This window comes from Candoia aspera, chromosome 3 (genome assembly GCF_035149785.1).
Source record: "Candoia aspera isolate rCanAsp1 chromosome 3, rCanAsp1.hap2, whole genome shotgun sequence".
Taxonomy (NCBI): domain Eukaryota; kingdom Metazoa; phylum Chordata; class Lepidosauria; order Squamata; family Boidae; genus Candoia; species Candoia aspera.
Window position 1 is genome coordinate 37,286,751 of NC_086155.1, and position 16,463 is coordinate 37,303,213.

The 16,463-nt window shown below is 38.7% G+C and overlaps 1 protein-coding gene across 2 annotated transcripts in view; it reads left to right on the top strand.

Moving 5' to 3' along the window:
- SYT6 (synaptotagmin 6) overlaps positions 1–16,463 on the top strand; it is a 176,196-nt gene that overhangs the window by 146,425 nt on the left and 13,308 nt on the right. For both annotated transcript variants that reach the window (XM_063297393.1, XM_063297394.1), the window contains one exon: positions 11,696–11,816. In XM_063297393.1, coding sequence (XP_063153463.1) covers positions 11,696–11,816 — 121 coding nt within the window. The remainder of the gene's footprint in view (positions 1–11,695; positions 11,817–16,463) is intronic.

A 16,463-nucleotide genomic window follows, 5' to 3' on the forward strand; every position in this document is an offset into this window, starting at 1 on the left:
TGTGTTGAATTTAGATGATGATCTGACATCCAAGGCGAAAAGCTAAGACAATTGGAAATATTGTTAGAGGCAGAGAGGAAGAAAACAGAGGTGCCATTTTACACCTATGCTTTGGTTTCTGCAGTCAGAATTATGGTTGTGTTTTAAAATCAGCCAGCCTACATTTATATATTTTGGAAGGAATGTGTGTCCATTGAACATGTGTTCAACAGACAATCTAGAATGAGATTCTGATCTTTCTGCTTTCTCTATTTACTCTACCAAATGTCAGATTTACATAAACCATTTCATCAGTAATGTAAACACATGTCTTAACAGAGGTGATAAATTCTAATTTAATGTCAGCTAGGGAACCATAAATAAGTGTATGAAGCAAGCCTGGCTTTTGTTAGCTGAGTTCTTACCTGAAGAGGACTGCAGAGATCTAATTTCTGATTGCCATATAGATAAGGCTGTTGTCAGCAGTTTTATATTCATATGTGAACATACTTTTCCCATTTGTGCTCAGTTCACAAATATAGGTGAAAGATATATTTATATGCAAATAGTAATTTCATGTTTAATTGCCATTTTGAGTATCACCCAAGGACAGATCTATTAGATAAATTCTCAAGCTGCAAACAGCTTTTCTGTAGACCTGAAACTGTAAGTTGGCATTATAGTTCTGCCACGCTGCTTAAGAAATACATGAGACTGCATGATAAAATAAAATATTCCACTTAAATCAAACTCATTGTGAAAGTTTAAAATCACCATCCCAGTGCCTTAGATAAGACTAAATGAGTTAACACTGATATATAAGTTAAATATACTGCATTTGACAGTAGAATATTGAGTGCTTCAGGTTTTACAGAAGCATTGTATTGAAAATCATGACAGCACAACTGACTCATACAGTTCACAAAATGTTGCACATCCCCGACCTAAATATGGGAAGGTGCACTTTCTCAGATGTACTATAGGATCAAACATTTCATATTAATGATACTTTTGCTCATTCTCCCATATAAAATCTGCAGTTTCAAGACTGGATTTCTTGAAAATTCAGTTTCAAATATCAGCAGGTAAAAAAACTCTGATCTTTATTCTGATCTTTCTTTTACAGCACAGAGCCCCAGATCTTATTATTAAGTTATACCTATTGAAATGTATTTGACTAAATTTATCTTTTTCATCCCATTTTCTGGGAACATATTATTTCTTTTCTTTCTATTCACGTTGCTGCCCTCTATTTACGCACTAAGCAGAACCAGTCTATAGACCTAAAAGTGTTCTCATTTCCAAATGATGTGCAAGGCTGTGCTGCCACCACTTCATGTTCTACTGTGTTCTGTGATTTGTTTTTGGCTCCTGGGGAATAAGGGAGGCATTTATCAGTATGCCTGGAGGACACAGGTATAGTACTCACCACTAAAGCAAACCCAGACGAAACACAGATAGACATATCGAACACATTCTTTGTTGGTGCTCAGGGAGGCACATTGTTTCCAGAGTGTTCCCAGAATCAATGTGAAGTGCTGGTTTTGACTTACAAAGCCATGCAGCCTGGGATCAGTGTACCTGAAGCACCTCCTTTGCCACGATAGATCATTCCATGACCTCAGGCCTGCCCCTGCCTTCAGAGCTTAGAACGGATGGGAAGACAACAGCATACAAATGCTTGAAATAAAAAGGTTATTTTATTTTAGGGTATGGGGATAAGTTAAAACAAAATTTAGCAATGGAATGTAGTATAGTGTCCAATATTACCATGTATCATAGTATTTGGATGTATGGGCACTTTAAACATGTTTTTAAAAGAATTGAATAATAGCATTTATTATAAACATTCCTTTATTTCCACAGCCTCTTAAGCCTTATATATACATTATGTTCAAATGGTAGCCCCCTCCTTCCTTCCCTCCCTTCCCAGAATCAACTTTAAAAAGGAATAACTGGGAAGAGGCAGAAATGCATAATCCTTACTCACCTAGCTTCTTCTCTAAGTTTCTCTTGTCCTGGGGTTTCCTTTCATGTTGATTTACCTATACCATGTGCTCTTGTCATCAATATGAGTGCTGATGTTTGAATGTCCTCAGCTCTGGTAGGAGGTTGGCCTTGATGGCTTCTGATAGTATAATGTGTCTTGATTAACTAATAGTAAAGGAAGGTAATGTGTGTCAGGATTCTTGAAAGTCCTGTCAGGTCTTTACCATCTTTGCAGATGTACTTTCAAACCTAACATTTTCTTCAGATTACAATGGACGTTCAGTTTCACTGCTTAAATTATGTTTTGTCTGCTTTGAGAAAAATGGCTCTATTCATTCAGAATCCTGCTTTTTAGTTGGATTTTTATTATAGTGGACAGAAATGTATAGAATAGTAGTAGGAAGGGAATAATTGAATAGAGGTTATCTTTGGGGAGGGGGAAGTTGTTTAGGAGGTTTATATGAATTTTTCTTTTTTGTCTTCTAATATAAGGGGAGGGAGAAACTGTAGTTAGTGATTTTTATAATGTGCTAAAGTGGAATGATTTATAGAAATAACGTGCTCTTGGTTTGATATAGAGTAAGAGATTGATTATGGAAAATTTTTGTATATCCTTGCTGTTAAAAGTCAGAAGTCATATCTTTTTGTAACGTTGAAAAAAATTTATCATGTTTTCACACCTTTTTAGTTCTTTTTTTGTAGTTTTTTTTTGTAGCTTTTATCTTTGTCTTGAAACTTAATAAAATTCTTTTTTAAAAAAAAGACTAAAAGATATTAGCGTTTTTCAATGTTACACCAAGGAAACTGAATGCAGATACAAAAGCATTGACGGCATTGATGCGTTCCAACTTATGGCAAGGCCCTAAATGTACATTTATCAATTTGCACAAGCAGAAATTAGGCCAAATTACTGCTGAGAGGGGGTGTGAGCAATGGAAATAGCTTTATATTGCCTTGTATAGATCATTGATCTGCCTAATTTGGCATACTATACACCAGTGTTTCTCAACCTCAGCCATTTTAAGATGTGTGGACTTCAACTCCCAGAATTCCCCAACCAGCATGGCTGGCTAAGGAAGTCTGGTAATTGAAGTTCACACATCTTAAAGTGGCTGAGGTTGAGAAACACTGCTATGCACTGTTATACATTGATTTTTCAGACTTTTGGAGAATAGTTTTTCCAGTCTTACCTGAACCTGCATCTTGGAGTTCAGTCTCTGACATGCCCAAATAGACTGGGAAATGCTGGAGAGCCATAGCTGCCCTTTTAACACAGAGATGGGGAATGGGATCCGAACCAATGACTGGATTGCTCCTGGATGGGTCACTAGTATTAGAAACCTAACTCTTTTCCTCAAGCCACTTCCATAAAGATCTGACAAAGCTTCATCTAGTCTCATCATGAAGCGTTGAGGAAGACTTCACAGTCTACAAAGAGTGCCTTAAAGTTGAAACACTTTTTGTCTTTATCATTAAAAAAAAATTGGCAGGTGAAGCCCTGAAGAAATGCCTCTTCAAGGTGCTCATAATGCTTTGAAACGCCTTGATGAGCTGGCTGTATTCTGCACTCATCTTTCCTGAGGCTATAGACATTGGTCTTTTACAGTTAATCGATTATGCTGAGCTAAGTGGGTCAAATAATGCAATTTCAGATTAGGCAAGTTGTTATGCTCCAGTGTGTGAATATTTAATTTATCCAGGATTTAAAGCTATATATTCCTAATGTTTGTATCAAGGCTGAATGATGAATCCTATTCAAATATACAAGTTAATCAACGCTCCAAGAATTAAATCCATTTTTTTAAATTCACCAGACCAGGGATTAGGAACCTGTTGTTGACCATTTCAACTCCCATCATTCTTCACCATTAGCCATATTTGTTAAGGCTGAGGGGAGGTGTAGTTTGGCAACATCTGGAAAGCTCAGGTCTCCCTCCCTACTTAGATTTGAAGATCCCTAATTAGCTATGCTAGAAAAGTGTGGCAAATATTTTCAGGTGTTCCTGCAACAAATGGAATATCCATTTAAGGTAATTTTGTAGGCCTACTTCAGAAAGCTTAGATAGAAAAGAATCCAACATAAAATAATTAATGATAAGTATTCCTAAACATCTCCCACTTACAGAGCAGGTGGAAATTGTGTTCATGTGTATGTGTGTAAAATGGAGCCAAGCAGATGCTGTGAAGAGGATGGTAGAGAGAATTCCAATTTCTATCCACTTTTTAATGGGGAGAACGGATGTGATTACTCACTTGAAATTTAAGACTATATCTGAATGATATATCCACATAGGCTTTTACTGTAAATTCTGAGAATTGAGAGATTATTGATACATTTTTTAATGATTTAATATAAAGATTGCCATGTTTCTTTTCTTTTTTTTTACACCAGTTTAAAAGTCCCAGGAAGCCAAGCAACCATTAAGAAGAGCATTATTCACAGCATTATTATTCTTCCTAGCTCTTCACCTTTTTCCTAAAAATAAAAATTGAACCAAAGACATTTATTTATTTATTAGAGTTGCAGATAACATGTTTGGCAACAACCTGTAGCAGCTCTATTTGCCGCCAACTACCTTCTGAACTATGGCCTTTCTTCTCTAAAGGGCAAGATTATTCAAAGCAAAACAAGGATATTATTGCATATATTCACTCAGCTTTCACTCTGAATATGTTCTTTTTTTGTTAACACAGGATTAACTAATTCAGCATCATATCCATGTTGTACAGCCAAATTTTGCCAAATCAGGTCTACTTACTGGATTCACTTCTACTTCCTGGCTTTGATTGTACAACATGCTTAACTGTTGGGAGGGTTAAATATATCATACAACCTCAAAAATGAATTAATTGATTTAACCAATCAATCCAGAAAGGTTTAGATTTAGATCCAAACATATCCAGTCCTCTTTGGAATTAAACTAACTTCTCTGGGTTAACTAACTCCCACTGCATCATACAAGCTACTTAATGAAGAGCTGACTGTCTGTCATGAGTACTGATGGCGAGCAGGAGGGGGCCTCTATCCAGGGGGGAAAATGCATGCGTAGTACTGAGGAATTAAGCAGCCATTCAAAGAGACACAGATCAGACCCGCCTTAACTTTTGGGGTTTATCTGTCTGGGTTTTCCCACGCTTCTTCAGTTTGTTAGGATTTTCGGTCTTATGTAGCAGTAATAAACACTAGAGACCTACTCCTCGTCTCAGCGTGATTCCTGACTGTTAGGACACTGTCCTTTCCAAGTCTATGACTGAAATGTACTCCTAAAGAGGCCTCTTGTCTGTGGTTTTGGTTGACAACCCCTCTCTGCAGACACATGGGGCTGGGAAAGGAACAAAAATGGATGGGATGAGTATGACACACAAACTTCAAATCTGTCTATGGTAGCACTAATTCCAAATATACAGTATCATCAATGATCTTTGCCTGCCTGACAGAATTTCTCCTTTTAAGAAGGCAGGAAGTGGGAAGGGAAATGATAGCCTCCCCGCCATCTCATAGTGGAGAACAAGTAATGGTTTTCCCAAATCGGGGAGCTTACAATACAGAAAAAATAGTAAGGATGTTCCTGTTAGTCCCCCAAGATGCTTCCTATCACCCCAGTTAAAATTTGTCTTATTTTTCTCGACTAGTGGACACATGTTCAAAGAATGGGATTGCAGCCTGCCCATTGGCTGTATGAACATTTCCTATTTATTTTCTTTTTAAATTAAAATAATATTAATTTTTAAAAATGCTAGGCACCAAGTTGGTGAGCACATTGGTTCTTGTGAGCAGTACATTGTATATTGCTGAAATGTTATCAATATATGATTTCTCCTTAGCTGTCCCAACATCTTAGGTGACTCTTTCTGTCCAGAGAATGGAAATTTAAATGCTTTCATATTTAAAATTGCTACTGAATTCAACCAGCCAACCAACCAGCTAACCAGCTAACCAGCCAAACAAATAGCCATATTCAGAGGTAGCTTTTTAGCCAATTGTTTCCCTTGTTTGGTCTTCTGACATTTCTTGAAAAATTGTCAGCCATAAAAACATAGGTCTTCATAAATGCATTTGGGGACAATGCTATCCCTAAATGGTGGCACTTCAGATCGATTGTTCATAACAGTATTAGTTGAGTTTTGTTTTTAATCTTATTGTATTAATACTGTAAATTGCTCAGTCTCTGGAAAAGGAACAGCATATAAGTTGTAGTAATAAATAAACAATGGACACGTTACCACTAATCACCACTACTGTTGATGTTGCCTAACACTGTAGGAGAGAGAGGACAATGAGGTCCACCCATTGATTGAAAAGAAGCATCAGTATAGGCTTTCAGAGGAGAAAAGGGATGCAAGAATGAACTTAACTCTTTAATTTGCTGGTAGAGACTGCAAAGCTGACAATCCAGATAATATAGTAAAAAAATATTGTTTTTACTTCACACACTGCACAATTGTTAGCACTTGCCATGGTGGAATTTTTATGCTCTGTGACTCAGCTGCTGGCCTGCCACTTTGCCATTGTTGTAAATGTTGTGAAACATGGATTGTGTAGGTTAGAAGTGAATTGCATTGTGAAGTTTTATACAGAGGTTCCCTGAGACCAGAAAATTATTTCAAGGGTTCCTCCAGGGTAAAAAGGTTGAGAAAGGCTGCTCTGAATAATACAGAAAGCCAACATACAGGCTACATTCAGTAATATCCATGCAGGAAACATTTAAACTATATAGGTCGTCCTCACTTAATGACCACAATTGGGACCAGAATTTTGGTTGCTAAGCAAAGTGGCCATTAAGTGAATCTGACCCAATTTTAAGACCTTTTGTGCAGTGGTTGTTAAGCGAATCACAGTGGGCATTAAGTGAACCACATGATTGTTAAGCAAGTCATGCGGTTCCCCATTGATTTGGCTTGCCAGAAGCCAGCCAGGAAGGTCAAAAATGGCGATCATGTGACCATGGGATGGCAACTGTCAAAAATGAGACCTGACTTTCAAGTGCCCAAATTGTGATCACATGACCACAGGGACGCCTCAATGGTCGTAAGTGTGAGAACTGGTTGTAAGTCAGGTTTTTCAGCATGGTCATAAGTCCAAACTGTCACTAAACAAATGGTTGTTAAATGAGGACTACCTGTATATTTCTGATACGTTTTGGTTCCAGAAATTATTTTGAAATCAGCTTTCTTGATCTTGGGGTAGATATCTTTCTCATTCTTTTAAAGGCAGAAGTAAAGAAAGGGCAGGAATAAGAGAATTATGTATCTCTATAACTGCAATCTTAAAATAAAAAGTAATTGCATTTAAGTGCAGTTAGACTTCTGAATATTTAGAATCAGGTTGTGAAGACTATTTGTTTTATTGGATGAAGTCTGTTAAATCTCCTTTGAATCAGAATGATCTTAACACAATTCAATCTGGCTGGATCATACCCATGTTCTTCAAAAATCATCATCCCATCTCAGCTTCTACACTGATAAACCATGATACTCATTATGTGTTGAAAGCAGGGCTTCTCTTGAACAATAGTGGAGGCTGCATGCAAATGTCCATACATGTTTGCAGCAATGTCTGCTATGGATTTACACCCTATCCTGTTTTCAGGGCTGTCTCAAGATGAACCTTGAAATATAATGTAATGCTGTTCTCTAGAACAAAAGTGGTATTTTCTTTCTCCTCTTTCTCTTTCTTTTTACTACCAGTGCCAATGGGAATTAGCTTCTGGAAGCCCCAGATAAGCAGTTCATTAATAGTCCAATGTGCAGCCCAGGGGCCACTGGCAGTCTACAAGGCTACTATAGATGGTCTATACTGAATGCCAAAATAAAAATAGACTTTTAAAAACATGGTGTTGGTATTATAGCTTGAGATCTATTACAATTTTGGTATTCTTGCCCCAAAACTTACAACAATGTTTCCTTGATGTGTAGGAAGGAGGGAACATAAAGATATAACTTAAAATGGTGAGCAACTATGATAATTCTATTAACAAATAGAGCATTAGGTTGCCATTTCTAGAAGTGTATGGAATGTTAGTGGACATAAAGTGTCATGGGTGAATTGAGAATAATCTTTGAAAAATGTAAAGAATAATGCCCTTTTCAGTTCATCATGGCCTTTGTTCAATGAGCCTGAGATGAGTTAACATAACCACATCTGAACTATTGTTGCATATTATAGTTTCATCACTTCTGGATAATGATCTGACAAAGCCAGTTAGTTCAAAATTTGCTTTCACTGACCTAGCATCCAAGGTATGATGCTCTACAAACTCCCCAGCAATATTTTCTTTTCTATTGTTAAATGAACTGAATCTCTCCTGGCTTAGTGCTGGGAAAAGAAGATAAAGTAGTATGAACATGGGTCAGATGATGATCAAGCCATGTAGTGCAAGCATCCAAAAGTTTATCTGGACTGACTGGAGCCCAGATTAGAGTGAACTGCTTTGGCAGCTCTCACCACTGGGCAATGGGAGGGGATTCAGGAATGCTGCTTCTAAAGCAGAACTTTTATCTCAATTAAGCTCAAGTATTTCTCATTAGGGTATACTAGAAATATAGAGTGGTTGTCTCAGTCCAGCCACACACTGAGCAGCCTGGCTTATGATATTTGATCCTGTAAATGAAAGCCATCTGGGTATGTTCTAACTAATATGCCAGCACAATCCAGTTACTCTGGAAAGGACACTCCATCGGGGGAAGCAGAACTTTCTGCCAATAGTACTGTATAACTATTTGGCTCTGATTGGTTGCAAAGCTTGTAATCTTCTAGTTGAACAGAGATCTGAAATGTCTTCTGCACACAGAAATCTGTATATGTAAAACTTGTGTAAAACTATTTAAGGTATCAGTATTTGATAGCTGTTAATGCAGCAGAATGAAACACTGAGGAGCATTCTAGGCAATGCAGGATTTTAGATATGTATTAAGAACTGATGGATTAAAAATTGGTTTTAGTCTCATGTGTGAAAATATCCATATTTTCTTAGTTGCTCCAGCCATACTTCAAAATCTGAAGCACTGGGATACATGATGCTCCAGCTTTAATCAGCCCTTTCCTAAAAGGTCATCTTCAGAATCAGCCACAGCTGATACAGCTGATCTTTGTGTGCTGTGCTTGTGATCTATAAACCTTGTGAGATTGGGGGATTGTGTTTTTGTTTTTTTTGAATCAATAATTTTTCCATGATGTAGTCAATATTTATTCTGAATTCTGAGAGATCAAGATTCAGGTTAGTGAGCTGGTAGCACTGATATACCATGAGGCATTCCAAGCACAGTTTTTTTCTTCTATTGCCTCCTACATTTGATGGTATTTTAAAACTGTTTGGGAAGAAAAAAATTGTTTATTAATTCATTAATGCAATAGAATCATATTGCAATCCAAATGTGAATATACTGTAAATAAAGGATTCTATGCAATATACATAAATTTATATAAACACAAATGCTATCATGCTGGACAGTTGAAATCCTTGCTAGATATAAGAGTTGGTGCAGCCAACATAACAATATAAAAAAAGATTACAGTATCTGTATGAAATTTCTCTATGATCCTTGATAAATGTTGTTTGTGAAGCAATCAGTGTGAGATATTGGTAGTAAAATAAATGTATTTGTCAAGTTAACATTTAATCAGGTAGCAATCAAGAGGCTTCCATCTAGTCTCATTTTTTAGTTATTGGGAGAGATGCTGCATATCTGAGCAAGGTTATATGGTGCCACCTAGAGCTACACAAAAGACCTGGTTGATTTTTTTTGTCCCACAAGAGTTGGGTTTAAAGGTTAATGTAAATACAATAGATGGCTCTTGTAGAATGCCTTGTCTTCAGAAAGAGCTTTGATGAGATAATGGAAGATTTGGAGAAAGAAATATATGTACCTGATGTCTTTTGATTGTTTCTATGATACAGCATAGTTACCTTAAGTAATTTTCAATTTATCAAAGAAAAAACCACCTCTTAAAATTAAGGTGTAACACAAGTGAGTTTTACAAGAAATCACAGGAAAACCCAGCTCGAATGACCTGTCACTCCCTGGAGAGCTTGTTAAGTCAGATCACTACACAATTTACCAATATTAAACTTGTCACTTTTTTAAAAAGTTTCCCTCCCAAAAAGCTATGTTGGCTGGTATGTGCTGACACTGAAGCACACTAATTAATCCTAGTTATTTTAAACCTCATTTCACACATGTCAGACATTTTGTACTGTTCCATTGCTAGATGATGAAAAGATAAAATCAGGGGTTTGAGGAGACCAGAACACCTGTAAAGGTCATTGTTGCTGTGGATGTAGATCTGGTAGAGGCTTGACAGGTTAATAGGTGAGCAAGAAGAAGACAAGGGAGATTATTTTAAAACTAAATTTGTCCATTGTTGATTGCAAAATACACATGGTACACCCTCTAATCATACATTGCATTGAGTTTCTTCTAAAACAAGTAAAGATAAGCAGGAAAATGGGATGCTTATTAGCCCAAGTCTATGTTTTCTACAGTTCAGTACATATGTTTCTTGATCCAACTTGTTGACCTGTAACTTGAACTGTTTGATACATAGCAGGAATTCCTTTGCTCTGTTTGCCTAGAGCCCTTAAACTCCTTTCACTTGTTGTCTAAGCTCATATGAGAATTGTGCTGCTTTCATGTTTAAACAAGAGTAAAAACTACTGTGCAACCAACTGCTGTTTGTTTGCTCAACAGTAAATCCCATCAAATTCAATGGAACATACTCCCATGGTGCTGGTCTTTCAGCCTAAGGCTCTGGTGTTCATGTACCTGAGACTCAGTATAAGCCTCATTAAATGCAGTGGAACACACTCCTGAACAAAAATGCAGTGCATAGTGCTGTTGAACCTACAGTTAAATATTCAGTTGCTTATTGCTTTCTCTGGATTTTAATGTTCCATGAGTGGAAAGCAACTCACGGCGAGGTCTTTCTCTTTCCTAACCTTGCAGCTCCTTATATTTTTATTCATTTGGTAAATCTTCTGAACATTGTGGGCTGTATCTTACAGGGCTGTGGCTGATCTTCTGCTTCTGGTACCCTTCTCAGTGTGTGGTATGAGGATCAAGTTTTGGCCTCTCTAGGTTTACCATTTAGCAGCCTATTCCTGTTTTCCCATTTATCTAAGATCATGCTCTTCCCTGCATTCATGGCTTCAGGCTACATTTCCTGGTAGCACTACAGCATTAGGCAGCTTTAAAGGCTACAAATTTCATATATTGATTATTTATATACCATATACAAGCTGCTTTTCTTCTTTCTCTGTCACTCTTATAATCCTCTGAAGCAGAGCATAATTTATCTCATTTTACAAACAGGGGATCAAAGGCTACAAAGGCCAGCTTTCCTGGTTCACCTGATGAATTAATGGTTGAGTTTGGATGTGACTCCAAACATCCATACTTTAATGAAACCAAAATCCAATGAATATGGATTAGGAGGCTATTCTATCACTGATGGACTTCTACAATATGATCTGAATGTTGTTCAGAGATCTGCTACACCCCTTTCATATTTCTTCTATAACATATACATAGTTGTCTCAGCATCTTTGTTTATCAGTATATGAAACATTTTCAAAGGTTATTAAATGATGAAGTCTTTGGGTTGCCTGGAGAAGGTAGGAGGTAAAGAAAACCAAGGAGCTGTAGAAGGTGCAGGCAATGCAAAAGAGGGAAATGACAGCCAAGTTCTCTTACCCCTGTCTAATGCTTTATGTTCTCTCTTTTATTAAAGGAAAGTGTGGACCTGGGAGAGATCATGTTTTCCCTTTGTTATCTGCCAACTGCAGGTCGCCTCACTCTAACAGTCATTAAATGCAGGAATCTCAAAGCAATGGATATAACTGGTTACTCAGGTAGGCGTTTTCTTACTTTGAACAAGGTAGTAGTATTTGATTTCTGTTACGTTTCTGTGACAGTATTACTTATTTAAGAGTCAAGGAAATACCCTACACATTATGATACAGATTGATTTGTTTGATTCCAATGACATCATCTCTGGGTTAATACAAATGATGCATAAAATAGCATTATGCATAAACAGGCTAGTTAGTACTGTTTGATTGGAGGCCAGGGCAAGTGTTTTCCATGAAAGCCTGAAACTATATCACAAGATCAATGCACTAGAACGACCTAATTCCTTTTTTCCTTTCCTTTTTTCACATTAAAGTAGAATGTTATAGATGTATTTAATCCATCAGATCTGTGCTACAGAAATCCTGATGACATGATTATGGTTATTCCTAATATACTACATGACTTTTTTCCCAGAGAAGTCAAAAGTTGTTTATATTGCAACAACATTCACATGATTACTTAATAGCATAGATTTGAGAAAAAGAAAGTTAAACATTCTTATTCTCTGTTTATAGTAAAGGTAAAGGTTTCCCTTGACGTAAAGTCCAGTCGTGTCCGACTCTAGGGGGCGGTGCTCATCTCCGTTTCAAAGCCTTGGAGCCGGCGTTGTCCCTAGGGACACTTCCGGGTCATGTGGCCAGCATGACTCACGGAACGCCGTTACCTTCCCGCCGAAGCGGTACCAAGTAATCTACTCACATTTGCATGTTTTCGAACTGCTTGGTGTGCAGGAGCTGGGACGAGCAACGGGAGCTCACCCCGCCGCGCGGTTTCGAACCGCCGACCTTCCGATCGACAGCTCAGCGGTTTAACCCACAGCGCCACCACGTCCCTACCTCTGTCTCTGTTTATAGTCCCTTCCTAAAGAAAACCAGATGATTTTCAATTCAGAAGTACTTAAACTTCACATATATTATTCTTTAAAATTTATTCTACAAGCACCATGTCACAAGAAGAACACACTTGGATGACTGAATATTTTATACATTAGCTTATATGGCAATCCAAGAGACTCTGAGAAGGTGCTTGGACCAGAACATATCTTTCTACCCACAGAGAGTAATGCCTATGGGTGAAGAAGGCCTATCTCCACAAGCCTGTCTACTGTAGATTCTTCTTCACTACCTGTGCCATGTACTGGCAAAAAAGGAGTGCCCTGGGGTCAGATTCCATTGACACAGCCTTGGAATGGAGAGAAAATATTTCTATATAGTTTATCTTGCTGTTGAAAGACGAGTAGAGTGTTGGTTTTGAATTGTTCTCTATACTGGGCCTCAAACCATTTTTAAATTCTTTATAATTTAGGCAGGGTGGAAAATCGGTGCTGGACTGTAACTGAAGTTTTATATTATACTTATTCAAATATTTAACATCCTGTCTTTATGCTTTTAGGGATGAATTAACACTTTTAACTGCATTAATAATAATTTAGTTACTTTTGCCACTTTGGGGGATTTCTACACATTATTGGCCTCGCACCTCTTATCCTCTGCAGCAGTTTCATGCCATAACACAAGATCTTGACTGCTGTTTCCTAAAGAGGATGAGGAAGAGGGAGGAGAGAGAGATCATCTGACTGGCCAGAAGGGGAAGGGAAAAATTAGTGCTTCAGCCAATATTCCATCTCTGTGGTCATCATTACCTCACTGCATTAGTTTTCACAGTACGAGGAGGAAAAAGTGAATGCAGGAAAAGTGAGAAAGTCATCCCATAAAAAGAACAACGGGATGGGGTTAAGATGCCCTGGTTTCAGGAAGTGTGGGGGGGAGGGGGAATCCAGGGAGGCATAACAGCAAAAATTCCCACCAATGGGCAACTGCCAGTTCTGTAGCTCCAGAGGAAATAGCACTGGACTGTCTTCATGGCATTTCCTCAGTAGCAGCAGGTGAAGTATCAGTCAGACAGCTTTGCCCAGGAGCTCAGTCCAAACATTTCTAGAGGGCCACAGATACCCCTTCTCCCCCTAAAAGGCATGTTTTTTTCTGATGTGGCTAACTTCATCCCCTTCCTCTTTATGTCTTTCCTCAGAAAAAAGACCTGTTTTAAATTTTGTCACACACACACACACACGCACCTATAAATCATACTGATTTCCTCAGGATTCAAATCTGCCTAATTTTTGTTATATGTGCACACACCACTTCTGTCCTTTCCCATTAAGGTGCATGGCCAACATGAAAAAGAGATTTGGTCTGTTTCTGTTAGCCCTTTGAGGTAGTCCAGACAAGAAGCACAACCAGGAATAGTAGCTCCATCTTTATTGTAAGGTTATATTAACAGAATCTTGCAAGACAAAATATTCCTTCCTTCCTCACCCTTTACTCTCTGGAAAACTGGGGAGGGTCCCTTCTAAAATGCTTCCCATGCCTCCTCTCCTTCTGGGGACTGAGATATCTTCTACTTGCCAGTTGTCCAGTCTGCTGCTCTTCCTCCTGTCTTCCAAGGTCATTCCCACATACCGTTACAGTTTCAGATTAAGCTCAGCAAATCATTAGGATATTTCATAAGTTTTCAAACAGATTTCCCTTTATTTATTTGTTGTACAGCAGTCATAGGAACATAAGGTTGGGAGAATCTATGCTAAAAGAACTGCAAAGGACAAAGTTCAGCCAGGCTCCTGTTGGCCAGAATAGAAGATGGGGGGGGGGGGCAAGATGGACTATGGCAGTATTCTCTCCCTCGTTTTAAGGCAGGCCTAGCACTTCTGATATAGTTTCACCACTTGTCAGAAGAGTGGAGAAAGAGAATTTTGGATACAGTAGATCCAAAGTCTCTCTGACTTGCACAATATACCTCTGTTACTTTTTTTTTAATTCTATGGCATAGCAGTTCGGTGTTCATACTGCTTTTTCTTGCTGGGAAATCCTTGTGAGGTCCAGCAGCCAGATGTGTAGACTATTTAGCCATGACAAGTCACGTTGCCCGGGGTGCAGCATGAGGAGGCTAGTCTACATTGCAACGAGTTGGGCTGAGAGAAAGTGACTGGCCCGAGGTCACCCAGCCGGCTTTCATGCCTAAGGCGGGACTAGAACTCACAGACTCCTGGTTTCTAGCCCAGAACCTTAACCACTAGACCAAACTGGCTCTCACTTGTTACTATTGGAAGCCTGATAGCAAAGGAGCAACAGCTGGGTAATGGTTTCAAACTGTGAAACATCCTATATTTACCTATAGGCTCTACAGTCCATAGAGTCCATGGAGTGGAGAATTACATCCTTGTTTTTAAAACACTTTTTTCCTATTCTTTGCTGAAATAATTTTTTTTAAAAAAATCACTACCACAGTAGAAGTTCTGGTCTGTAGATCTGCCCCACGAATTATGGGGAAAATGATATAATTTAATTATTTTGGAGAAATTTCCTTTGTAAATACTTGACTCTCTGTCATAACTATTTTAATGGCCTCAGCTTCCACATGTCAGTATTTGCATTTTCCTGACAAATATATAATCTACTGCAGCAATAACATGAAGCTGTTTGAGCAGGCAAATATTTCTTCTCAGCTGGCATTTGATGCAGTTAGAATCACTGAGAATTGATGGTTCAGAGTAAGAAAACTGTTCACTAGTTCTGCAGAAAAACACCTTGTTTGTTTAAAGCATTTATATAGCCACCCATCTTATACTGAACTCTGAGTGGCTTCCAACAACAGTTAAAACAGAATCATTTTACAATATATAAATGTATCTATTAAAACCACAAATAATAAAAATCTGGCACCATAATAAACTTTTACAAGCAGCACACCACAAAAACTCTCATCAATCTGACCCGATCCCAGTGCTATGGGGTAAAGCCAAGTCTTAAGTGCTTTCCAAAAGGTTAGGAGGGCGGGGGCCTGCTGAACTTCAAGGGGAAGGGTATTCCATAGGGCAGGGGCTGCCACGGAAAAGGCACACTTCCTAGATCCCATAAGATTGCGATGTTTAAGGAAAGGGAGTAGGAGCTATCTAATCTGGTAGGACAAGTAGATGTCCTTGGGGGGAGGGACAGTCCCGCAGATAACTTGGCCCTGTGCCATGTAGGGCTTTAAACGTAATAACCAGCACCTTGAATTGCACCCAGAAGGAAACCAGGAGCCAGTGCAGCTCGTGCAATAGGAGTGTAACATGGGTAAACCTAGGGGCACCCATCACTGCACATGCACCGCATTCTTGACCAGTTTGCAGTAAAACTTCCAGGTTGCAGTAATCCAAACAGGAAGTGACCAAGGCATGAGTGACCATGAACAAGGCCTCTGTTAGCGAATGTGTCTCTGAAGGGGAGAGTGATGTGGTGGATTTCGGTGGTGCTGCTGGTTCTCAGGAAGGAGGGAGCACATTCCAAGGAGGTGGAGGACATAAGAGGAGGCACAGTCCGGGAGGCAATGGTGGGAAAACGAAGAGGTTCAGGATAGCCCTGCCCTAGAGTCTCCCAGGTCATTTCCCCTTAGGTTAGGTAGAGTGGCTTTAGCCTGGCAAGATTCTGTCTGTACGGTGAGAGCAAATAAAGAACTGGAGTTTGAATGGACCGACTCTTCATTGTTCTTGGGCTGGGCCTGACAGCTTCCCAGTCCAGGAAGTTATTATAGTTATTGGGACTATAATCCAGAGCAAATTTCTCCTGTTACAATGGGTATTCAGAAACAATACCAGAGTCAGTTTAGCA